The 24339-nt window shown below is 51.1% G+C and overlaps 2 protein-coding genes across 12 annotated transcripts in view; one reads left to right on the top strand and one right to left on the bottom strand.

The window, feature by feature from the left end:
* Positions 1-19449, top strand: part of RSPH14 (radial spoke head 14 homolog) — a 94759-nt gene extending 75310 nt beyond the window's left edge. Inside the window, exons 5-8 of one of the 4 annotated variants that reach the window (XM_070628184.1) lie at positions 1314-1539; positions 3665-3801; positions 14691-14815; positions 17073-19449. In XM_070628184.1, coding sequence (XP_070484285.1) covers positions 1314-1539; positions 3665-3801; positions 14691-14815; positions 17073-17177 — 593 coding nt within the window. In that variant the 3' untranslated portion in view covers positions 17178-19449. Of the gene's footprint in view, positions 1-1313; positions 1540-3634; positions 3802-5714; positions 6015-14690; positions 15002-17072 lie in introns of those variants that run through there. The other 3 variants (XM_070628185.1, XM_070628183.1, XM_070628182.1) reach the window with 3 other exon arrangements.
* The window catches only part of LOC103560317 (sodium/glucose cotransporter 1-like), a 99474-nt gene continuing 84991 nt past the window's right edge, over positions 9857-24339 (bottom strand). For 7 of the 8 annotated variants that reach the window (XM_070628163.1, XM_008534371.2, XM_070628162.1 and 4 more), the window contains 4 exons: positions 19193-19361; positions 16344-16559; positions 13709-13808; positions 9857-11082 (listed from right to left, as the gene is read on the bottom strand). In XM_070628163.1, the coding sequence (XP_070484264.1) occupies positions 10730-11082; positions 13709-13808; positions 16344-16559; positions 19193-19361 (838 nt within the window). In that variant the 3' untranslated portion in view covers positions 9857-10729. Of the gene's footprint in view, positions 11083-13708; positions 13809-15131; positions 15188-16343; positions 16560-19192; positions 19362-24339 lie in introns of all 8 variants that reach the window. The other variant, XM_070628169.1, reaches the window with a different exon arrangement.

Raw genomic sequence — 24339 nt, 5'->3', positions numbered from 1 at the left:
TACTCTTGAAGCCACAGGAGATACTCTTCCTGTATCGTGAGTGCCCTGGGAACAAATGGGGAGAGCTGTCTGCTCTGCCCAGGAAGAAGCTGGCCAGGGCAGCGGGAGGCTCTGGACCCTGCCTCTCCAGCCGCCTCGCCTGGGCTCCTGCCACCTGATGTCCTCAGGGAGGAAGAGGGGAAGGCTGGGGTGGTGGCTTCAAAGAGGAAATCCCTGGTGCTAATTGGCACTCAGAGACCTTTAGGCTAATTAACCTGTTTATTTGTCTCTCTAGAGTAAATTAGAGGGTTTAGCCGGGGAGGGCTGAAGAGAGAGGTGTTTGCGGTGGCCATCTCTGTGGGGCTGTCAATGGCTTCGCAGCGGGCGGTGTGGCTGCTAGGGAGGCAGGGAGATGGCGGGCTATAGGGCAGTTGTGGCTGGTTACCTGCATGCCATGGGGAAGGGCCACCCTCCCTGTTGGTGCCTGCTCCCTTCCCAGGAGGGTTGCTCTGCGAGCAGTTCCGGGCTCACTCGGGCTGGACCCCCGGGGTGCCAGGGGCCGGTTCTGAGTCCTCCTCCAGGCAGCCCACCAGACATTCCCCAGGAGGGAGGAGAGCTGGAGGGAGTGAGGAGGAACTGGTCCGCGGCGTAGGCCCACCACACTGCGCTTCTCCAGCCCCTGCGCCTGGGCCGTGCCACGTGGAGCTCCCCTTCCTGCAGGGCACCAGTCTCCTGCAGACGCCTTGGCCAGAGTCTGTGGATTTCCTGTCACCTTGGGTTGGGGGTACAGCTCTTTTTGGTGTATAAGATGCTGGCCAGTTCACTCCAAATCTTCTGCCTCAGACCCGATTCCAAGCTCTTCTTCCTCTCCCTAAGGGCCCGCCACACTGATCGGCTGTCTCTGGCAGCTTGGAGATGTTGCGGGTGGGAAGGAGGGGCTTGGCTGTTCCCCCCTCCCCGAGCCCCCTCTGGGGCTGGGTGGGGAAGGGAGGGAGGCTTCTCCAGTGCCCGAGCCCCGGGGGTGAGCTGCTCTGCTCCAAGGAGTGGCTGCTGCTTCCCAGGCCACTGAGCGCCTGTTTAAGACAGATGCTCCCCAGTCACAGGTGACCAAGGGCTGGCACCTTTTGGGGTCCTTTGAGGCCTCGTGGTTCCCACCCCAGCTTGTCAGCCACAGCCTCCTGGTGGTTGCTCAGGCCCCCTGCCTGGCAGCTGGGGCCGGGGGGCTCTTGTAATTTGTCTTGTCAACGCCCCTCCTCTGGCTCTGAGGACTCTCCTCGCCCCTGAATGGGTGGGGGGTGGCTGTCCCACCCTCACTGTCCTTTCCTGTCCTGCAGGGGCGCAGGGCATTGTCAACAGTGGCCTGATCCCCGCACTGGTGTGGAAGCTGCAGAGGGAGGAAGAAAATATCCAGGAGCTCCTCCTGGACACGCTGGCGGCCTGCCTGATGGAGGATGCCACTGAGGCGCTGGACAGCCGCCTGGTGCCCTTCCTGAAGGAGAAGCTCCTCAGCGCCAACAACAACATCCGCAGCAAAGCCGCCCGCACGCTCGTGGCCATCAGGTTAGGCCTGGCTGTGCTATGGGGACGGAGAGGGTAGGGCGGGAGTGGCCAGCCCTGGGGCCACTGCCGAGGCTCAGAGACAGCAAGTGAGCCACCCTCGGCCCTGCAGCAAGTCAGCAGTGGGGCCTCATCCTGCCAGCTGCCTGGAGCTCCAGGGTGTACACCCGGTGTCTGCTCCTCTCCTGCTTGTGCCCTGGGGGGAGCAGACCCTCTCCACTGGGGTGATCGATGTCTGGCAGCCTGAGAGTGCCCTGGGCTTAGCACGGACAGTCCTGTACCCCAGGAAACCCCCAGTCCTCAGTGAAACGAGACGGTTGGTCACCCCCTCCCCATGAGGAGGGCAAGTGCGGCAGCACAGCTGTGGTCATAGTGGTCACTCAGCGCTCAGTGTGTGCCAGGCATTGTCTACAAGCTGCACATTCAGACACCCCTCCAAGGAGGGTGATCCTCTCCCTTTACAGGCAAGGAGACAGATCCGGGGCACCCGTGGTCACAGTCTAAATCCTGGCCTGCGCCCTCAGGAAGCATGCAGCCTCAGAGCTGCGAGGGCCACAGCCCGCTTCCCGAGGATGGGCCCCTGCCTGAGCTGTGGCTGCCTCCCTTTGTCCTGCCACCTCCAGCTTCCCCCAGTCCTGGTTTTCCTTCCGTCTGGGATCCTCACTAGAGACCGGGGCCTGCGTTTCTGCAAGTGGGGCCGCTGATCCCGGGAGGTTGTGAACACGCAGATTCCAGGGCCCGGCCCAGACGGACCCTCATCAGGTCCTTGCTCAGAGGTCTCTTTCCAGTGAGGCTGCCGAGGACCACGCCATCTCTATAAATCGGTGGCCTTGCCCCTGGCAGCCTCCCCCAGCCCGCCTGTGGTTTCCCCATTCTCTGCTGTCCTGTGTGTCATCCCCAAGGGGAGCTCCTGAAGACAGGGCTTTGCTCTGCTTGCTGCTCGACACCAGAGGTTCAAAATGGGGCCGTTTGGCCCCCGAGAGACATGAAGCACCATGCAGAAACATTTGTGGTTGTTCCAACTTGGGGGTGAGGGGCTACCCCTGGCATGGAGAGGGTAGAGGCCAGGGATGCTGCTCGACCTCCCACAATGCACGGGACACTCCCCACCGCAAAGAGTCATCTGGCCTGAAATGTCAGCAGTGCCGAGGTGGGGCAACCCTGCCCCTGCTGCAGGGTCCGGGGCCCAGGCCCCAGGGACCAGATGCCCGCAGTGCTGGCTGCGGGAATGCACGGGCGTGGGACCTCTGGAGGTGGGGCCCAGGACTCTGCATCTCTGGTCAGTTTCCTGAGGGTGAAGGCCCGCGGTCCTCCAAGCTCAGCCGCCTTGCAAGGTCAGAGCTAGTGGCTGGCCATCCCCGTGCTTCCCAAACTGGGTTCCCAGGACACAAGACAGCCGTGTCTTTTGAGATATTATTAAGAGGGTTCTGTGGGTGGTGGAGTTTGGGAAAGGTTGATTCAAATAACTAAGTGACTCAGGGTCCTTTGCTGCAGGACAAACACACTGTGATGCTCCCGGAGGCCCCGTGGGCAGCATTTCCCAGCTCAAGGAACCCTTCTCTTTTGGGGCACAGTATCGAACCTCTCACAGTTTCAGGAAATCTTGGGGCATCCACCACTTTCATTTTCACAGCTTCATGCAATGCCAAGACTGGTAGTGACCTAGAAAGTCACCTCGCCTGAGGTGGCTCCTCACCAGCATCCCCCCAGCAGCTTGCTGCTCTTTGCATGGCTTAGCCCATCCCTGGCAGCTCAGACTCTTACATGGAGTCAAAACGAGTCTCCCTGTGGTTCGTGCCCCTGGGTCTTGCTCCTCCCCATTTTGGGGCCAGAGGGAACACGTCTAGTTTCTTCTCCAAGTAATACCTTAGGACGAGGCTCCACTGTCCCCTGGCTCCTGGGTGATCTGACCTTCAGTGGCCCCAATCTGTGCTCTCAGGTCGTCTGAGCACAGAGGTGAGGCCCAAACCTCACACCAGTGCTCCCCTGCACCCTGGCACCTAGCCCCGGTCAGGCCCAGACCGCCAGGGATGGTCCCAACACGAGTCCTTTCCTCTGGTGTTCCCCTGGATCCTGCCCCACTCCTCCCCCAAAGCAGAGCCACCCAGCTGTCCCTTCTCTGGCCCAGCATCCCTCTGGAGGGCAAGAAGCAGATATGGCAGTATGACGTCATCCCCATCCTGGTGCATCTGCTGAAAGACAAGGTGAAGGAGGTGCAGGCCAACGCTGCCGGGGCCCTCATGTACGCCACGGTGACCACTGAAGGTGAGGCGGCCTGCAGGCTGGGCATGTCCGCGCGGGCAGGGTGTCCCTCGTGCAGGTGTTGGAGCTGATTCCGGGGGTCACTGCAACCCCCCAGGATGCCAGCTGTCCCAGTGAATTTGAGTATTGACCGCCCCCTGCCCCTCCATAATACTCCTCTTGGCCTGTTATTGAGACGGCTTCAAGCTGGGTCTGATCCTCTGCTCTCCCTCTTCTTGCTGGCCACAGCAGGCCGCCTGCCCGTGGCCACTCCATGGTCACTTGCATTAGGACCTCTGTCCCTTCCTGCCAGGCTCTTCCTTAGGCCTGGAATTCCCATGATTCTGGGATTGATTAGTTTGACATTCATGATTCAGTTATCAGGAGGTCTAAGCAAACACTGGAGCCCTCGCATCTATGGTGTTTCTTGATCGAAATGACTTTTCTTGGGGCAGTCCCTGTGGCCTAGTGGTTAAATTCAGTGTGCTCCACTTCGGCAGCCTGGGTTTGGTTCCCGGGTAGGGACCTACACAACTCATCAAGCCACACTGTGGTGGCGACCCACATACAAAATAGAGGAAGACTGGCACAGATGTTAGCTCAGGGCCAATCTTCCTCAAGCAAAAAGAGTATTGGCAACAGACGTTAGCTCAGGGTGAATCTTCCTGAGCGAAAAAAAAGGAAAGAAATTACTGTTCTTAGTGGAGGGAGGGTCACAGAAGAGTGTAAGATGCTCTCCCCAGCCCCTAGCCCCTACCCTGGGCTAATGGGAGGGACCGGGACAGGCCATCCCACTGTGACCTCTGGAAGCTGCCCAACTTTCCCCAAGGCCCACACTTGCCTGCACCAGCCCTATGCCCTGTGCTTCTTTGGCGTTCCATGGAGGACTGTCTGGGCCTCTGATTCTCAATCAGCATGCTGCAAAGCCCCCCAAAGTGGGGTCCTCCCACGCCACCCACCCCGGTGGAATCTGAGACACACCAGAGTGGGAGAGGTTGGGGCCTTCCCAGAGTCCAAAGCCCCCATTCGATGGTGCAGTCAGGATGCTGACCACCAGGCTGGGGCTCCTCGTGCGTGTTTGTCTCATGGGTGTCCTCAGTGCAGTGTCTCTGCCTGGGTTTCCTATGGGATCTCTTGGAGGGCTCACAGGGGGGCCGGGCCACAGCTGGAACCCATGGATGTGAGGCCACATTTTTCCAGAGCTATCACTCCAGCCAAGGGTCCCCACAGTTCTGCCTCGTGCCAGGCCCTGCCCTGGGCAGCCGGGACCCAGACATCTCAGCCTCGGGTGTCTACGGTTTGGTGGGAGTGGCAGAGTGGCGAGTGTATGGGGAAGAGGCACAGCGCGCAGTGGGCCCCAGACGGGGCAGAGCCTCCTCTGGGAGGGGCATGGGTGGTGACCCAGAGGCCATGGGAGTCAGCAGGGCAGAGAGGGGCTGGACAGGCCTCAGCAGCAAAGAGAAGAGTGCTCAGTGCAGGAAGGGCAGGGGCAGGGCCAGCCATGTGGCCTTTTAGCAGGTGAGGTGGTGGGGAGGGCAGCAAAGGGTTACGTGGGGTGTCTCCTTTACACATTAATGTCCGTGTCCCCCACTAGACTGTAACACCATGAAGGCGAGACCTAGGTGTGTTTTGTGCCTGGTGCAGAGCAGGTGCTCAGGAAATATTTGAATAATTACATGTTAATTTTTAAGAGACCATTTGTGTTGCCTTGTGAGGACAGGCGCCAGGTGGTTGCAGAGAAGCCAGTGAAGGGCCTGGAGGGGCAGGAGATGATGGGGCCTGGCCTAGGCTGAGGCAGAGGCAGGTGCAAGGGTGAGGGAGGGAGCCTGGTAAAGGTGGCACCTCCCCAAAACGCGCAGGCTGGAGGTGGGGGGGCGGAGTGCAGAGGAAAAGGGGCAGAGGGCCCGTCAGGAACCCTTGATGTTGGTGGCCCGCAGGGAAGTACGCAGCCCTGGACGCAGAAGCCATCACCCCGCTCCTGGGGCTGCTCTTCTCACCCTTGAGCAAGGCCCGCCTGAACGCCATCAAGGCCCTCACCATGCTGGCCGAGGCCCCTGAGGGCCGCAGGTTCCTGCAGGCCCACGTGCCCAACTTCCGTGCCCTTGAGAAGGATGACAATGAGGCTGTGCGGAGGGCAGCCCTGGTCGCCATCAAAGTTGTCGAGTGGAAACCTTGAGCATCTTATCAGGCCAGCCCTGATAGGTGCCATGCCTGAATAAAAGGGCTGAATCTCTTTATCTTGGGTCTGAAAGGCACTTTCTGTTCCTGGGACATGGTCACACCTCCCCTCACCTGCCAAAAGGGAAAGGCCAGGCCAGGCGAGCCAGCACGGGCTGAATCCAGGGCCCAGGGATGCGCAGGAGGCGTCCTTGCTCTCTGCTGGGCCAAGAAGGTAGTGAGCAGGGCTAGGCCCTCCATGGAGGTGGCGGGGGTGGGGAGGGGGGTGTGGGGGGATAGGCAGGGAGTTGGGTTGGCGGAGGGAATGCAGCTGAACCAGGCACCACGCAAGCTTTGGACACTCTCGTGACCAGGCCCTTGGAGTGTGGTGGGGCATGGCCCTGCTCAGCAGGTCTGCTCCCTTCTCACACTGGGTGGCAGGAAGGGAGGTGAAAGGTGCCACCCCATGTGGGCTCTTGCTAGTTGTAAGCAGCACCCGTAGAGATGAGCGCTCAGGACAGGGACAGTACTCCTGAAGGTCTTCCCCCAACAGCTGCCTTCCTCTCCAGAGCAGGAGTCACCTGAGGCGGCTACACTGCTGGCCCACCCCCTGCTCTCTACAGGGCATGAGGGTGGCCCTTGGGCAAGCCTTCCTCCTGTGCCTCCAGCTGCCTCTCTTCTCCCCGCAGCGACACTGGCCAAGGAGGGTGGAGAGCTTGGCCGGGTGGGGAGGAGAACCCAGGGTGTGTGTGGGGTCTCCTTGTCTCCCCCGTCCCTGCCTGGTCTGGCTGGGTGACGGTTCTTGAGCCAGCTCTGACCTCGGCTAGAGAAGCTGCAGGAGTGGAGCTCAGTTTCAGGGGAGCTCTTTGAGGCTTCCCGCCTCGAACGAGGTTTCTTTCATGACAGCACCCACCGGCAGCCATACTTCCTGTGGGCCAGAACCTCCCCGCTCCTGGGATGCCTGCTCCTCCCAGAGTAAACATGATCAGCAGAACCAGGATCCCCGAGTGAGCGCCCTCTTGCTGTCTTCCCAGTGACTCGGGCCTTCACTTTCCTAGAAGACACGCAGAGAAGTTTGTCTCTGGAATTGGAGGATTAGCAAGTAGGCCCTCTTGTTCTGGAAGGCACTGGCGGCTGGGCCCGCTGGGGTTTCTTAAAGCTCATTCTCGAACAAGGCCCCAAAGAGGTAACCTTGTCTCCTCTAGGAGAAGAGGGGCTGAGGGGCTCCACTCCCTCACATCCCCCCCCAGAGCAGGCTGGCTCCACCCCTCTCCTCTCACCAACACCTCTGACCCAGGGCCCCTGTCCCCTTGCTGCGGGGCCCCGCGCTCTGTGTGTCTGACCCGCGCAGCGGCCCAGGTGTGCGTGCTCCCTGGGGCAGCAGTCTCGGTCCTCCCCCCGAGGCTCCGGCTGTGCCCTCTTGGTCTCCTTCGTAGAAGCCTCTTTCTCGGCGTGACCACGGTGGGGGGTTTCTCACAGCTCTGTTCTAGGCTCTCTCTCCTCCCGCTCTCCCGCACAGTCTCGTCTGCCTGGCTGTGGGTCCTCCTCCCCTTCTTAGCTAGGTGCCCACTCGCTGCCTTCTCTCCCCTAAATCTCAATCTGTAGTCCCAGCCTCTCCCAAGTTCTGGACCATTCTATCCAACTTCACGTCTACCCTTAAGTGTTTCCAGGCAAGAATTAATACCAATCCTTCTCAAACTGTTCCAAAAAATAGAAGATGAGGGGACACTTCCCAACTCATTCTATGAGGTTAACATTACCCTGATACCCAAACCAAAGACATCAGAAGAAAAGAAAACTGTAGACCAAGATTGTTTATGAAAATAGACACAAACAGTCAACCAATATTAGCAAACCAAATCCAGCCACATAAAAAAAGTATTATCCACCATGATCAACAGGGATTTACCCCAGGAACGCGAGGTTTGTTTAATATATGAAAATGAATCAATGTAACTTATAAACGATAGAAACCACATGCTCTTTTTTTTTTTTTTTTTTTTTGAGGAAGATGAGCCCTGAGCTAACATCTGCTGCCAATCCTCCTCTTTTCGCTGAGGAAGACTGGCCCTGAGCTAACATCTGTGCCAATCCTCCTCTACTTTATATGTGGGACGCCTGCCACAGCATGGCTTGACAAGTGGTGTCATGTCCACACCCGGGATCCGAACTGGTGAACCCTGGGCTGCTAAAGTGGAATGTGCACATTTAACTGCTGTGCCACTGGGCCGGCCCCAATGCTCATCTTAATATAAGATCAAAAAAAGCACTTGACAAAATCTAACACCTATTCATAAAAAAACCCAAAACCTCTCAGCAAACTAGGAGTGGAGGGGAACTTCCTCAACATGATAAAGAACATCTGCAAACATTCATAGCTAACATCATACTCAGTGGTGAAAGACAGGATGCTTGTCCCCTAGGATCAGGAGCAAGACAAGAATGTCTGCTCTCACTACTTTCATTTGACATTGTATTGGAGGTTCTAGCCAGGGCACTTAGGCAAGAAAATGAAATAAAAGGCATCCAGATTGGAAAGAAAAAAGTAAACTATCTCTATTTGCAGACTACATGATCTCATATATGAAAAACCTCAAGGAATATGCTTAAAAACTATGAGAACTAATAAGAGTTCAGTAAAGTTGCAGGATACAAGATAAATATACAAAAGTTTTCTGTACACTAGCAAGAACAATCCAAAAATGCACTTACGAAAACAATTCCATTTACAATAGCATCAAAAAGAATAAAATACCTAGGAATAAATTTAACAAAAGAAGTGAAAAACTTGATTGCTGAAAACAAAACCTTATTAAAAGAAATTAAAGAGGACCTAATAAATGGAAAGACATCCCATGTTCCTGGATCAGGAGACCTAGTATTGAGATGGCAATAAGTATCTTCATGCAACTCAAACTCTCTCTGTCCCAAACGGTGCTTTGCTCCTCTCCCATGCCTGCCCTTTTCCAGTGCAGCTTGTCTCCGAATTGGTGCACCTTTGCCCACATGCTCAAGCCAGAGTCACCCTCGGCCCCTTCCTTCAGAAGTCTAATTACTCAAGTCTTGCTACATCTGACTGCTGGCTTCTGTTCTGCCATTCCCTTCTCTTCTCCTCTCCACTGCTGACTTGCCTGCATTGCTCTGAAAGTCTCCTGGTGGGTGTTCCTGCCTCCCTGTCCTCTTCCCAGCACAGGCAGCAAATCTGATCCTCTCACTTCCCTGCTGAAACTCTCAGGGACTCAGGATCCCAAAGCATCTAAGGCCTGCAGGGCAGGCGCCTGCACACCTTGCCCTCCCCGTCGCCCACTGTTCTCCCACACACAGGCCATGTCTTGGCATCCCCAAACATGTCTCACACCCTTGCCTCGTGTCTTCCCACACGTTGTCCCTTCTGTTATCCAGCTAAATGACCTCCTCCTTCGGTCATGGGAGGCCTTCCCTGACTCCGAGGCTAGGCGGGGCTCTCTGCAGGTCGCTCCTGCAGTATACACAACGTGTGGAGGAGCAGTGTGTAGACTTGGTGTCAGGCAGGGCTGCTTCAGGCTTTGTGCCCACTCCCTATTTCCTAAGTTCCCTTGCTGAGCTTCAGTCCCCTCCCTTGTGAAATGTGGTTAATTCTAGTCCTTCCACAGAGGGTGGTTCTGTGGCTTGAGTGAGAGAACGCACTTACCCCGGGCAGGGAAACAGCAGGCCACACTACATGCTGGCTGTCACCGCCAGGGTTTCATCGTGTTTCCTCCATCCACTATGGGCTCTGTTCAAGGCTATCTCCTTGCAGTGGCTGGCACATGACAGGCACTCAAAAATGTCAGCTGAAGGAGTAAACTGGGGATGACGGACTGGTCATGTGAGTGTGCCTTCAGAGTGTGATTTTTCTGATGCTGGTTGGGCCTCCCCCAAATCACTTCAAGGCACCTGAAACTTTGTCTAAAGACACAAATCATTTATTTTGGTCTGAGAAGAAGGAAGAGGAAGGAGCGGCTTCAGGACCCCCTGCAGACACACAGCCCAGGGGTGGCCTATACTTGACCGCTAAAAGGACTCTAACCCTGGGACCCAGCTTCTAAGAACATCCCAGTGGCAGACAGACTGGTGGGGGCTGCAAAGAGCTCGGCAAGGAAGGAGGTTTCCTTTCCATCTGCCCTCTGGGGGTGCTGGCTGGCTGCAGCCAGACGGTGCTGAGTGGTGGGGAAGCCTGTTCTCAGCCCCACCACTGGTCCAGGCAGGAGCCAAAGCTTCCACCCACGGGCAGCTTTGGCTCCAGCGGCCTGTGAGGTCACCACCAGCAGGCAAGGCCCCTGTGGGTGGGAACCGCAGTGTCACAGGGACACTTACACTACATGGCAGCTTTGTAGCAGGGCCATACCTTTGAAAAGGAGGAGAGAACAAAGCAAACAGAGGTTGGGTATTGGAAGGAAATGGGGCCATCAAAGTAAACACAAGCAAAAATCCCAAATATATCTAGAGATAAAAAGCCAAAATTAAATTTAAAGTGAAAGTCAGTGTTTATGCAGTAGAGCCATTTGGAGAAAATGACTCATTTTGTAAAGGAACAGATGTTCTCATTTGCATAGTCTCTGCAATCATGAAAGGACTTTACTCTGTCCTGTCTGCACGCATGTCCTGCAGCTGGTGGCACCTGACGTGTGACACTGAGGGAGCGTTTTCACGAGTTTAATCCCTGGTCCTGTATCTGTGGGTCTCCTGGTAGGAAAGCCTTCCCCCTTTAGTGATGAGGAGTCTGAGGCGGCTGTGTTCTGTCTGCTCTTCCCAGACGCCCCTGGGCCCAGCTGCTTTAGGAGTAGTAAATGTGGCAGAGGATTACGATCGCTATCAAGAAGAATGCGCTGATATTGGCAACTTTTCTCCAGAAGGGCGTCTGTGATGTGTCACAACGCTTTGTCCCTTCCCACTTGGCACTGTGTGCTGTCCCTTCAGATGTGGCACTGTGTTCTGTCCCTTCAGATGTGGCACTGTGTTCTGTCCCTTCAGATGTGACACTGTGTTTTATGCCTCCAGATGTGGTGCCACGTTCCATCTTCTCCACGGCTGCCTCTTTGGGGGCCAGTTTGGGGCCAGGCTGCGGCTCCAGGCCACAGAACACATCCCAGGCCTTCCAGAGGCAGCTCTGCGCCTCCTTGAATACCTCTGGAACAAGGGAAGAGGCCAAGGTCAGGAGGCACAGGCCACAGCGGGGAGGACTTTCTAGGGGGGTCACGTCTCAGCAGTGAGTCCAGCAGGGAGACTGACAGACTTGCTCCTAATATGAACAGTCTCAGCCCCTGATGCGGAAAACCTACCCCACCCTCCGAGACCCGGGAGAGTGGGGTGAGGGACGAGGGGAGTGTGGCAGGGGCAGAGTGGGGGCTGCCTGGGGCCACGCTTGCCTTCCACCAGCAGAGCCTTCACCTAGGCACAGATCCCTCGATGGGGCGGGAGAGGTGTTGAGGGGGCCTCCACTGTCATAGAAGCAGGTCCTTCCTGGTGTGCCCCCAGTGTGCCCACGCTTCCTGTCACAGGCACATGGGTGAACACGGCTCTATGGGTTTAGGGCAAGTGGCTACTCCTCTGAATCTTCCTCCCCAGTTGCTCCTCTCCAGAGGATGGAAGAAACCCTCTGATTTCTGGAAACAGACACTGCTCTCCTTGGCAACCTCTTGGGGAGTACCTTCTCCAGGCAGGTACCAGTCTCATGGCCTGGCCTAAAATAAGACTCTCCGGGCCCTTGAAGGGGAATCACTGGTGTTTTCCAGGAGGCAAAGGAAGGAAGTCTAGGAATTATAGGAAAGTTTACGCTCATTTGTCTAGGCCAAATTGGTGAGAATGCCTAACTCTGGAGCTGACACATTGCTTCCGGGTCTGTCAGTACAGCGTGTGCTGGCTTCTCCTCAGGCCTGCTCAGGAGATCAGCACCATGGCCAGCTCCAGCACACCCACGTGGGCCCCAGCCTCTGCCTTGGAACAGTTCCCTCCTTGATGACAAGACAGCACATCTCAGTCCCAAAGTGAGCGGGCTCCCAGCACAGTGCGCTGTGATAAGTGTCTCATCCCACTGGGCACCCCCTACGCCAGCTGTGTCCTGAGGCTGAGGCGGCACCAGGGATGATGGAACACATCAGCCAGGGACAGAGGAGCCCCTGTTGCAAGAGGAGGGTGGCTGCAGCTGGAAGACCCCAAAGGAGGGACACAGCTATCTGCAGGTGGTGCTGAGAAGTCCTGAGCAGCACACTCTGGCCCCATTCTCTCAGATAGCCATGTTGTCACACCATCATGCAGCTGCCAGGCCCAAAGAGGCTGCTGTATGTAAAAGGCAACTGATCGTTTGACTACAGCCCAAGGGCTGTGTGATAGGCGGTGGGCAGGCCAGTGACCAAGAGTACACATTTTGGAGTCAGACTGCCTGCGTTCAAATCCCAGCTCCACCACTGCCTGGTTATCTATGGAGCCCAGGGTAAGTTACTTTACTGTTTGCTGCCTCAGTTTCCTCACATCTAAAATGGGGATAACATTTGTACCTATCACACATGGGTATAAGTTCGACAGTGCCTGGCACATCCCAAATGGGCTATAAATGTTGGCCACTGTCACCATCATCATCCACCCACAACAGTGGAATAAGGAAGAAGAGGAATTTGGATGTGCCCTAAGAACAAGCACCTGGCACACTGTGGGCAGCCAGTTTACCAGCGCCCCCCTTACAGAAGAGAAACTCCCAGGACCCCTGCGTCCTCCAGGTGTGTGGGGCAGCTCTGCTTAGGAGAGGCCGCTCCCCTGCTCCCCACCCGCCCCTGCAGAAGTCCAAGGAGCCCATTCCAACCCAGGGTCTCCTCTGCAGCTGTCAGGAGGGTGCCCCAGGGCCTCCTTGGGCTCTGAACTTCGCTGGCATGAATGGAGCGGGGGCCCCAGAATGCTGCCTTCTCCCCAGGCAGGTCATTCCCTCCCTCCCCCAGACTCATAGCCTCCCCAGCACCCTCTGCCCAGACTCAGGACTAATCTCATTAGGCTTTTATCCCTGTCTGCGTCAGGGCCCCAAGAAGCTAAGGTCACCCTCCCCTGTGGCCCCAACACTCCCTTTCTGACCCCATCTGCTGAAACCCTTCCTCTAGGGCCTCAGGCCCCATAGAGTCCAAGCCTCTCCTGGAACATTCTCTCTCTTCTTGCTGGGACTGAAATCTAGTTGTCCCTGGACCTCTTTCCCCTGGTGCCCTCTTAGATGGGGCTGCTTCCTCCCTTCCCCCTTACAGACCATCTCCTGCCCCCCTTCTGAGAAATCCTCTCCTCTTGAATCCCTGTGTAAGGCCCCCTCCCCCTTTCATGTGGCTCCACTTCACTCCACCAGGTTGCTCTGGTCGAGGCACGACATGATCTCTGTGTGGCGAAATCCCACGGTCAGTTCTCAGGCCCCATCTTTCTTCACCCATCAGCATTTATCTCAATGGATCACCCCTGCACCCCCAAAAGCTTCTAGGTCAGCAAACACTTCTGTTTTTCACCCCTTGGCTGGCTCCCCCGCCTCCCCCTGCACCAACCCTCCCGGGGCCGGCCTTGTCTCCTGCTGCTGTCTCTCACATAGATCTCTCCAGACCAGCCTGCTCCATGTAGATGTCCAACAGGCATCTCAACCTCAACAAACCCCAAACATCCCCGAAGGCAGCTTAGGAAAAACGAAAGTCAGGGGCTCTGCCTGGAAGAGCATTTCTGGGAGTGGAGACGGTGGGGCAGGGGTGCTGGGGAGGCAGGACCCCTTCTGCGGGCTCTGGATCTTCCTTCTCACCTGGCTGTGCTTGGGGTGCGGGTCTCTTCCTTTGTGTCTCTGCATCCAGATCGACCCTTTTCTCTTGGCTGTTTCGTAAACTCCAACAGAGCCGGTAGAGCTGGGGGGAGAGCAGGGGCATGTCACCACCCAAGGCCCTGTCATGCAGGCCTATGGTACCGGGAAGCTGGGCACCAGGATCTTGATGGACTAAAAAAAATCTGGTGGTTAGCCTCCAATGAAAGACACAAGGAACGTGGGACAGGGAACGGGTGACACTCGGGAACTCTGGATTTCAGTTGTGGCCGTGGCAAAGGTGACATAACCTGCCTGGGCCTCAGTGTCCTTCACCTGAAAAGCAAAGGGTAGGAGGCCACATGCTCAGGGATCCTTCCAGCTCTGAGGGTCCAGGAACCTGTGCCCTCGGGTGGAAGAAGCTGCCCCTCACCCCTGGGCTGCTGCTTCTGGTGGAGGAGGAAGCCTCTCACCTGATGAGGACAGGGCAGCCCCAGGAGCTGCTTTCCCTCCAGAAGCCCCTACTGGCCGCCTGAGACGAGCAGTAACTCAGCCTAGGAAAGGCTTTATCTGGTTTACCTGGCCCTCGCCCAGCTCAGTTGCCCAAGCTCAACAGGGCTTTTGATGATGCAGAAGGAGAACATTCCTTCCTTTTTGGACTGTGATTTTCTTCTCTTCCTGAAAACATATATGGAAACTTTGGGGAGCAACAAAATCCAGCCAATTGCTGCTTTTTTTTTTTTAAGGGTTAGGGTCAGCAGAGGCACAACTAAGTGAACATTTCCACCAAGTCTCTCCTGGAATAGACTTTAATCTCTTATAGCAGCCTCAGTATATTTGAATCTCAGTGCCCTTCCCCTGCAACATACGGCAGGGATGTGGACAAGCGGGGCTGAGCCCCCTCCCCAGCCAGCCTCCTCCAAGACCCGCGCTGGCCCCACCTCTCAGACTACATGTTGGAACTAAAATTCTCTTGTGTTAATGACAGAGCTTGGATTTAGCCTCTCATTGCTTCCTGAGGACGCCATATGTATGCATTTGCCTTCCCGACTGCACTGTCATCGCCCTGTGGATGGCCGGGGTTCCTGTGCTGTCCCGCCTCCTCTGGGAGTGGTAAGCAGAGGGCCTGGCACACTGACACTGACCCATAAACACTGATTTCTCTCTTCATCTCCCCCTCCCATGTTCTCCAGAGCACCTGGCATACTGCTAGGCACGTGGGAAATGCTGAACAAGTATCTGGCTAACTAAGAAGGGGGCAAAATCAAAAAGTTGAGAGTACGAGAAGAACAGAAAAGAACGCAGACAATCTGACTAAGACCCTGAGCAACAGGAAACTAAGTCCACCACCCCCAGCTTCTCAAGGTGCTGCGAGCAGGGAAGGCTCCCTGCTGTCACTGATGCAGGGGGATGTGTGGGGGGCATGTACCTTCCAGACCACTCTGGCTGTCCTCCCATCTGCTCTGTCCCTCTTCCAAGTGGGCTCTGTGCACGAGAGAGGAATGAATCAAATGGCAATTACTGAGCAGAAAGCATGGCCATAAGGAAAGCCCAAGGTTGAACTGGGGACCCTGAGGCTGTCTTCCAGGTCTTCGGCTTTTACCTAGACCCCAGGCAAAGTCGCAAGAAAGGCCCATGGTCTCATAGACCCATCTCCCTCTGAGCTCCTCCCTCCACTTCAGACACCCAGGACCCTCCCTGCTGCTTTCCGGCTCTGCCAAGTTCCTGTCCTGCTAAGCCTACTGGCCATGCCAAAGTAGGTGACATGGTGGAGCCAGGTTGGAGCCCAGCCCTGCTACTTAATAGTTTTGGTACCTTAGGCAAATGACTTGACTTCTTTGAGCCCAGGCTTTCTAATATCTCAACTGAGGCGACTGACACCTGCCTCCTGGCTGGTGGGAAATGCTGGGCAAGGAGAGGCTGAGAAGCATCCAGCCCCAGCAGGCCACAGGCAGCTGCCAGCATTAAAGTCCCCTCCTCCTTGCTGTTGACTTAATTCTCTCTGGGTGGGTGGCAGCCGGGACTGCCCCGATAACATTAATTCATACTGAGGTAGTGATCTTAACACTTCCAAGGAAAATTTGCATTTTAAAAGTCATACTTCTCATTGTAAGTGAATACCTAATTGGTGGATTGTTGGAAATCTTTTTAGGGGGGGCCCTGTGGCCGAGTGGTTGAGTTTGCGTGCTCCGCTACTGTAGCCCAGGGTTTTCGCTGGTTCAGATCCTGGGCGCGGACATGGCACCACTCACCAGGCCACATTGAGGCGGTGTCCCACGTGCCACAACTAGAAAGACCTGCAACTAAAATATACAACTATGTACTGGGGGGATTTGGGGAGAAAAGTCAGAAAGGGGAAAAAAAAAACAAGATTGGCAACAGTTGTTAGCTCAGGTGCCAATCTTTAAAAAACAAACAAAAACAAAATCTTTTTAGTTTAGTTTTGTTTTTAAGGCAGGGCCCTTTCTGTGGCATTTGCCTATTTCTGACCACCCCCCACCTCCGCCCCCGACTCCCTTTTTCAAAGAGAAGGCAGGAATGCACACTATTCTATTCTCTAAGGCCAGCAGAGCTGAGTCCTGCTCACGGGGACACACTGGGCCTGCAGGCTGGCCCCAGAACCTCTAACAGCAGCACTTACGTGTTTATCTGGAATCGGGTCTGTGAATAAGGAGATCGCCAGCATGGTGAGAAGGCTGACTAGGAACAGGCTTATGGCAAAATAGAGGTAGTGCAGGCTGCAGATGATCAGAGGGCACTTGTTGTTTGCTGGGCAGCTCCAGGTTCCGTAGATAAACTCCAATATCATTCGAAAGAAGCCAAGCAGAAGTCCCCCAGTCAGCCCCCAGAAGGCACCCTGCCAAAGGAGGAGCCCCGAGAGAGTCATTTGGAAGGAAGATGGGTGATGAGACAAACCATCTTCAGCCTCCCCTCCCTGACTAGTTGAGTTCTAAAGTTAAACGTCATAAAAGGGCGTCAGATACCTTGCGGAAGCAGTGTACGCACAGTGAGGAGATGAGACCTTTAGCTGAACAAAGACCTGAGAACTTACATTCTCTTACGTTAATCAGAGAACTTAAGAAACACTGGAAACACTTTAAAGTTAGATAATGAATAGGCATCACACATGTAAGGTGTCTAAAAAGACCTCGGTCTTCCCCACGGCTGTTAAGTGGCACGTCCATCTGCCTGGTTGCTCAGGTGGAAACCCCAGGAGTCATCCCTGGTTCCTCTCTTTCCATCCTGCCCTACCACCAACCCATCAGCAAATTGTGTTGGTTCTACCTGCAAAATGTACCTGGAATCCAACCCCTTGCCATCATCATTACGGCACCACCCTAACCCTGAACCGTCTTCTTCTCTCACACAGAGGTGGGCTCCCTCCCTGGTATCCTGCTTGCCCACTGTCCCCACAGAAGCCAGAGTGACAACTTCAAAGCATATACTGGAGAATGCCATGCCTCTGCTTAATTAAACTCTCCAATGGCTTCTCATGGTCCACATCAGAATCAAATCTCAACTCCGCTCTTCAGTTGACCCCTTTTGTCTGCCACTCTCTCCTTGGTCACTCCACTTCAGCCACTGCCTGCGACCTTCTTCCTGCATGTTAAACCTACCCACTTCGCTCGTGGCTTAGGCCTTTGCACTTGCCCTTCTCTCTGCTTGGGTCTCTCCCTAGATCTTTTTATTTCTGGCTCATCCTTCAGGGTTTAGACTCAATGGCACTTTCTTAGGAGAAGTCTTCTCCCATGACCTTGGCTAATGTCCTTGTGTCCCCCACGGGCCCCAGCACCTGCCCTGCCACCCTCCATGATCTTTCTTTTTTTTTTGTGAGGAAGATTGATCCTGAGCTTATATATGTTACCAATCTTCCTCTTTTTGCTTGAGGAAGACTGTTGCTGAGCTAACATCCATGCTAATCTTCCTCCATTTTGTATGTGAGATGCCACCACAGCACGGCTTGATGAGCAATGTGTAGGTCCACACCCAGGATCCAAACCTGCAAACCCTGGGCCACTAAAGCAGAGCACACAAACCTAACCACTATGCCACGGGCCAGCCCAAGACTGTCCCTTCTTTAATAGAGAGTAAGGACTGCATCTTGCCTCTGGAGCTGTATCTGGAGGCTGACTCAGGTGGGCATGGATGTCAGAAGAGACAGAGGATACAGTACGTGGGCAACATCTTGGATAAAAAGCTGAAAACAAAAGCCAAGCGGATGGTCCACGGGAGCCACTGATTGAAGGAGATGTGCAGACAGGGAAGATCTAGAAACAGATGGGCAGCAGAAGCCAGATGAGCAAGTCACCTGAAATAGGGTGGGAAAGAGGGCCTGGAGAAGTTCTCTAGGTTGAAGGAGGTACCTGTAATATTCTTGTAACTGTGGACCAGGGGTTGAGGGAGAGGCACTGCCCAGATCCCCAGTTTTCCTTGGTGGCAGGCCCCAATAATTCAAAGTTGGCGTTGTAGGTGGGAGGCAGGTTCTCCTGACTGCCTGCCCCTCTTGCCCATGCCCTTCCCAGGAGGGCAAAGAGAAGCAGCTCTGGCATCTCTGGAGGCCAGCCACTCTCCCCCACATTCTCAGTGCTAAATTGAGTGCTGGTGAGCTGGGCAGGGCAGGGAGCACCAGTAGTTTGGTCTAGAGGATTGAACACCTGAGAGGAGCCTGTAGGAAGCATCAGCCAGGTGAAGGAGGAAAAAGCTATTCCTGGCAAAGTAAATAGTCTATGTCAACGAAAGGAGGCCAAAGCAAGCAGGGGACAGTTAGGCAATCAGCACTTAGATTTCGGAGTGGCTGGGGCCCAGGGGCTGTGCATGTGGGGGCAGGGGCCAGATCACAGAGCACTTCAGAGACTGTGTTCAGGAACTTGTACAAGGCCCAACTACCCAGGGCTGATAGCGGAAACAAGTTAAGATATGATTCAAATAATAAATGAAAATATTCTGGCAAACTGTGCTTTCAAAGTCTTACGGATGAAATGACTGAACCATTCATTGGGAGTGATGAAATGACTGAACCATTCGCTATTATTCAGTTTTAAGTGTGGCTGGAAGAGGTGGTCTTTCCTGCAGGGAAGGTGGAAGGAGCCCATGACTGTATATCCCTCTGTGAGTATGAAATCTCCGAGCATGACACATCCATGTACAGAGGCAACAGAAGAATACTTTCCTACAGCCAGTTACATGTCCCGGAGGATCATGCACACTGTGCATCATCTAAGATGCAAAACCATGCACTGGTAAGGTTGAAAGTGGGTTACCCTGCAAGGGGAGAAAGCAAATCAGAGCTCGCCTTTTCCCGGCATGCATAACGGGGAGCTTGGACCAAATCTGCCCAGGAGGAGACCATCTCTCAGAAAGCAAATGATGCAACAGTGTGAACTCTTGAAGCATGAGAGACTCTCGTGGGACAGCCCTTGCAAAGACAAATCTGCTGTGAAGGCGAGTCCTCACACTGTCTACACGATGGCCGTGCCAACACACGCCTACCTGCTCAGTGACTCTCTTGGAAAAGACGGCGAGCAGGAAGATGGCAGCAATGGGTGGTGTCAGGTAACTCATAACTGCTTGCATGTATTCAAAGAGTTCTTCACTGTGTGCTGTTTCCGTAACAGGGACCCAGGCAATGGTGACAACAAGTAAGATTATAACAAAAAATCTGTAAATGAAACCAACAGTCAATGCCGATTTGATGAGTCTTTTTTTTTTCCCTGCCAATAAAACATCTACAGACCATAAACTATAAACTCAATGATTGCTTATGTTAAATTCAGGTGTGCATTCATAGTAGGACCATAGGGCTACAGACAAAAATCCTTCAACTTCTAAACAAATAAAACTGAGTGTCCATTTGCCTGTCATTGGATCATGGGTGGATCATTTTTACCATATTTGGAGAGTATCTTTGGGGCAGTCATGCTTAAAATATATAATATGTAGAAAATATTAATTTCTTGAGGGATAACACATTTTTTAAAATTTCAGACAGATTAGTATGGCATGTGACTTTAAAAATTTCAGTAATCAGAAACTTACTTTATTATCTAAGTCTTGCTGAAAATTTTAAGAAACTGAGTAAAGGCTCCAAATATCCATTACTTCTTTTTTTTGCTGAGGAAGATTTGCCCTGAGCTAACATCTGTGCCAATCTCCCTCTATTTTGTATGTGGGTTGCTGCCACAGCATGGCCACCAACAAGTTGTGTGGGTCCGTGCCTGGGAATTAAATCCAGGCTGCTGAAGCAGAACGTGCTAAAGTTAACCACTAGGCCATGGTGCTGACCCCTCCCCTACTTTTTAAAAATAAAATACTTTTTAACGTGTATCCATATATAAAATTACACTTAGATAAAATATCCCCCAAAGATGAATAAATCTTAGTTCTGTGTCAAGAACTTAAAAATTATAATTTTGAGAGAGTGAGTGTTTTAAGCTAGAAAGGACTAATTCTTTTTTTTTTTTTTAAAGATTGGCACCTAACAACTGTTGCCAATCTTTTTTTTTTTCCCTGCTTTTTCTCCCCAAATCCCCCCAGTACAATCTAGAATTCTATATCCAGCAAAAATATCCTTCAACAATAAAGATGAAATAAAAACATTTTCTGATAAAAACTGAGAGAATCTGTCACCAGCAGACCTGCATTACAAGACATGCTGAAGAAAGTTCATCAGGGTGAAAGGAAATGACACAGATGGAAACTCAAACCTCAAAGAAGGAATGATGAGCACCAAAAAAGTAAAAACATATGGGTAAATATAAAATACTATATATATATTTTTTTTCTTATTTTAATTTCTTTAAAAAGGCAATTAACTACTTAAAGCGAAAAATTCTATCACTCTCACTGTATTGTGGGGTTCATAATGTATGCAGATGTAAAATATATCACAACCATAACACAAAAGATGGGAGGGGAAATGGCAGATACTCTTGGCTTCTCCCAAGAGCATGCTAAAAAATGCACAGATGATTGCACAACTCCTGAAGAATTTGGGGATTACAGAATATGAGCCAAAAGTTATAAATCACATGTTGGAGTCTGTATTCTGATATGTGACCACCATTCTAGATGATGCAAAAATTTATTTAAGTCACACTAAGAAAGCTACTGTTGAGGTGGAGTGGCAGTTGGCAAACCAGTGTCCCACTGACTGCTCTTCTCTTAGAAAAGCTGTATTGTTTTACCTTTCGCACTCAGATATACAGTCCATCTGAAATAGATTTTTGTGTATGGTGTGAGGTAAGGGTCAATATTCTTTTCCCATGAGCAGCCAAATCACTCAGTACCATTTATTGAAAATCCTTTTTCCCTATCACTTTCCTGACTGCACTGCACTGTAATCTTGCCATAAATCAGGTGACTGTAGACCTGCGGGCCTTTTTCTGCATTCTGTTCCACTGATTTGTCTATACTCGTACCAAAACCACACTAAGTAGTATCCCTTCATAATAGACACTGGCGTCTGTTAGTATGGATCCTCCAGCTTTGCTCGTCTTCAAGAACTGCCTTGGCTATTCTTTGCTGTTCGCATTTCTCTATTAGTTTTAGAACTGGTCTGTCATTTTTTACGCACACAAAAAGCTACTACAATTCTGAATTGTAATCCAGAGTAATCCAGGATTACTCTGAATATGTAGAATAACATGGGCAGAACAAACATATTGTCAATACTCAATCTTCTAATTCATGGATATGGTATATTCCCGTACATACTTAGGTCTCAATTTCTCTCAACAGTGCTTTGCAGGGGCGGGCCCCTGGGTGTAGCAGTTAAGTTCAGCATGCTCCGCTTTGGTGGCCTAGGTTTGTGGGTTTGGATCCGGGGTGTGGACCTACACCACTCGTCAGCCATGCTGTAGTGGCAACCCATACACAAAAAATAGAGGAACACTGGCACAGATGTTAGCTCTGGGTGAATCTTCCTCAAGCAAAAAAAAAAAAAGAGGAAGATTGGCAACAGATGTTAGCTCAGCATGAATCTTCCTCAGCAAAAAAAGAAAAAGAAAAAAGAAAAGAAAAAAACAATGCTTTGTAATTTTCTCACATCTTTTGTGAGATTTATTACTAGGTATTTATCATATGGTTCAATGACACTGTAAATGATAATGTGTAAAATATGATTAATTCTTGTATTTTGACCTTGTATCAGTCTTGTTAAATTCACTTTTAAATTTTAAGTTTGTCTACAAAGTCTTTTACAACAATTTCATTTCTTCTATTTCTATCTGTATGCCATTTGTTTCCTTTTCTCCTCTTACACTCTGGGTGGGACCTCTAGTACAATGCTGAATAAAGGTGATAGTGGACATACATGTCTAGTTCCTGATCTCAGGGGAAAAGATTTTCATTTTCACGAAGTATGAGAAATACTATAGGCTTTAAAATGTATATATATTTAAGAGTCAGAGTAATGGAGTTCCTCTAAATTCCCTAATTTGATAGGATTACAAAAAATATAGATATTAAAAATTTTAAATGATTTTTATCTAGTGTGATGACTGTATGATTTTCTCCTGTTTCTACTTAATGTGGTCAAGTACATTGATTTTTGAATAAAACGCTATTCTTGCATTCCTGGAATAAACCCCCGATGGTCATGGTGTATAATTCTTTTTATATGTTGCTGGACCTGAGTTGCTAATATTTTGTTTAAAATTTCTGCATCTATGTTCATAACTGCATGGTATGTATTTTACCATGTTTTCTTTAAGCCTTTCTCAATCTTATTTTAGAAAAGATATCTCTCTTCAATAAAGTTGCAGGGTACAAAATCAACATACAAAAATCAATAGTGTTTCTATATACTAACAATGACTTACCTGAAAAAGAAATAAAGAAAATCCCACGTATAACAGCATCAAAAACAATAAAATACTTATATAAATAAACAGAAAGATATCCTGTGTTCGTGGATTAGATGAATTAATATTGTTAAAATGTCCATACTACCCAAAGCCATCTATAGATGCAATGAAATCCTTATCAAGAGTCCAATGACACTTTTTTTCTGTGAGGAAGACTGACCCTGAGCTAACATCGGCTGCCAATCTTCCTCTATTTTGTATGCGAGATGCCACCACAGCACAGCTTGATGAGCGGTGTGTAGGTCTGCACCTGGGATCTGAACCTATGAACCCTGGGCTGCCAAAGCAGAGTGCACAAACTTAACCACTATGCCACTGGGCCAGCCCTTCCAATGACACTTTTTATAGAAATAGAAAAAAATCCTAAAATTTGTTTGCAACCATAAAAGGCTCCGAATAGCCAAAGCAATACTGAGAAGGAAGAACAAAGCTGGAGGCATCACACTTCCTGATTTCAAACTATATTACAAAGCTATAGTAATCAAAACAGCATGGTATTGGCATAAGAATAGACACATAGAGCAATGGAACAGAGTTGAGAGCCCAGAAATAAAGCCATTCATATACAGTCAACTAATACTTGAAAAGGGAGCCAAGAATATTCAATGCAGAAAAGAGAGTCTCTTCAATAAATGGTGCTGAGAAAACTGGATATTCATATTGAAAAGAATGAAACTAGACCCCTATCTTACACCACTCACAAAAATTAACTGGAAATGGATTAAAGATTTAAGCATAAGATGTGAAACCATAAAACTTCCAGAAGAAAACACACGGGATAAGACCTGACATTGGTCTTGGCAACAATGTTTTGGACATGACACCTAAAGCACAAACAACAAAATAAAAAACAAACAAGTGAGACTATAGCAAACTAAAAAGCTTCTGCACAGCAAAAGAAACAATCAACAAAATGGAAAGGCAACCTACCGAATGGGAGAAAATATTTGCAAACCACACAGATGATAAGACTTAATATTGAAAATATATTAGGAACTCATATAACTCAACAGCAAAAAATCAAATAATCCAATTAAAAACTGGGTGGGCCAGCCCCAGTGACCTAGTGGTTAAGTTCAAGCATGCTCTGCTTTGGCAGTCCTGGTTTGGTTCCCAGGCGTGGACCTACACTGCTCTGTTAGCAGCCATGCTGTGCTGGTGATCCACATACTAAAAAACAGGAAGATTGGCACGGATGTTAGTTCAGGGCAAATGTTCCTCAGAAAAAAAAAAAAAAAGAAAAAAGAAAAAGAAAGAGAAAAAGAAAAAAAAAGGGCAAAGGACCTGATAGACATTTTTCCAAAGAAAACACTCAAATGTCTAACAAGTAAGTGAAAAGGTGCTCAACATTACTAATCATCAGGGAAATGCAAATCGAAACCATGAGGAATCACCTCACACCTGTCAGAGTGGCTGTCATCCAAAACACAAGAAGTAAGTGTAGTGAGGATGTGGACAAAACGGAAACCTTGTGCACTATTGGTGGGAATGTAAAGTGGTATGGTCACTATGGAAAACAGTGTGGAGCTCCCTCAAAAAATTAAAAATAGAAGTACTGTATGATCCAGCAATTCCACTTCTAGGTATACGTCCAAAGGAAACAAAACCACTATCTTGAAAGGATATCTGCAGCCCCATATTCATTGCAGCATTATTTACAGTAGCCAAGACATGGAAACAACCTAAGTGTGGATAAAGAACATGTGGTATATATACACAATGGAATATTATTCACCCAGGAAAACAGGAAATCCTACCATTTGTGATAACATA

The sequence above is a fragment of the Equus przewalskii genome, chromosome 7 (genome assembly GCF_037783145.1).
Source record: "Equus przewalskii isolate Varuska chromosome 7, EquPr2, whole genome shotgun sequence".
In the NCBI taxonomy this organism is placed as follows: domain Eukaryota; kingdom Metazoa; phylum Chordata; class Mammalia; order Perissodactyla; family Equidae; genus Equus; species Equus przewalskii.
This window is presented reverse-complemented; position numbering and strand designations above follow the sequence as displayed.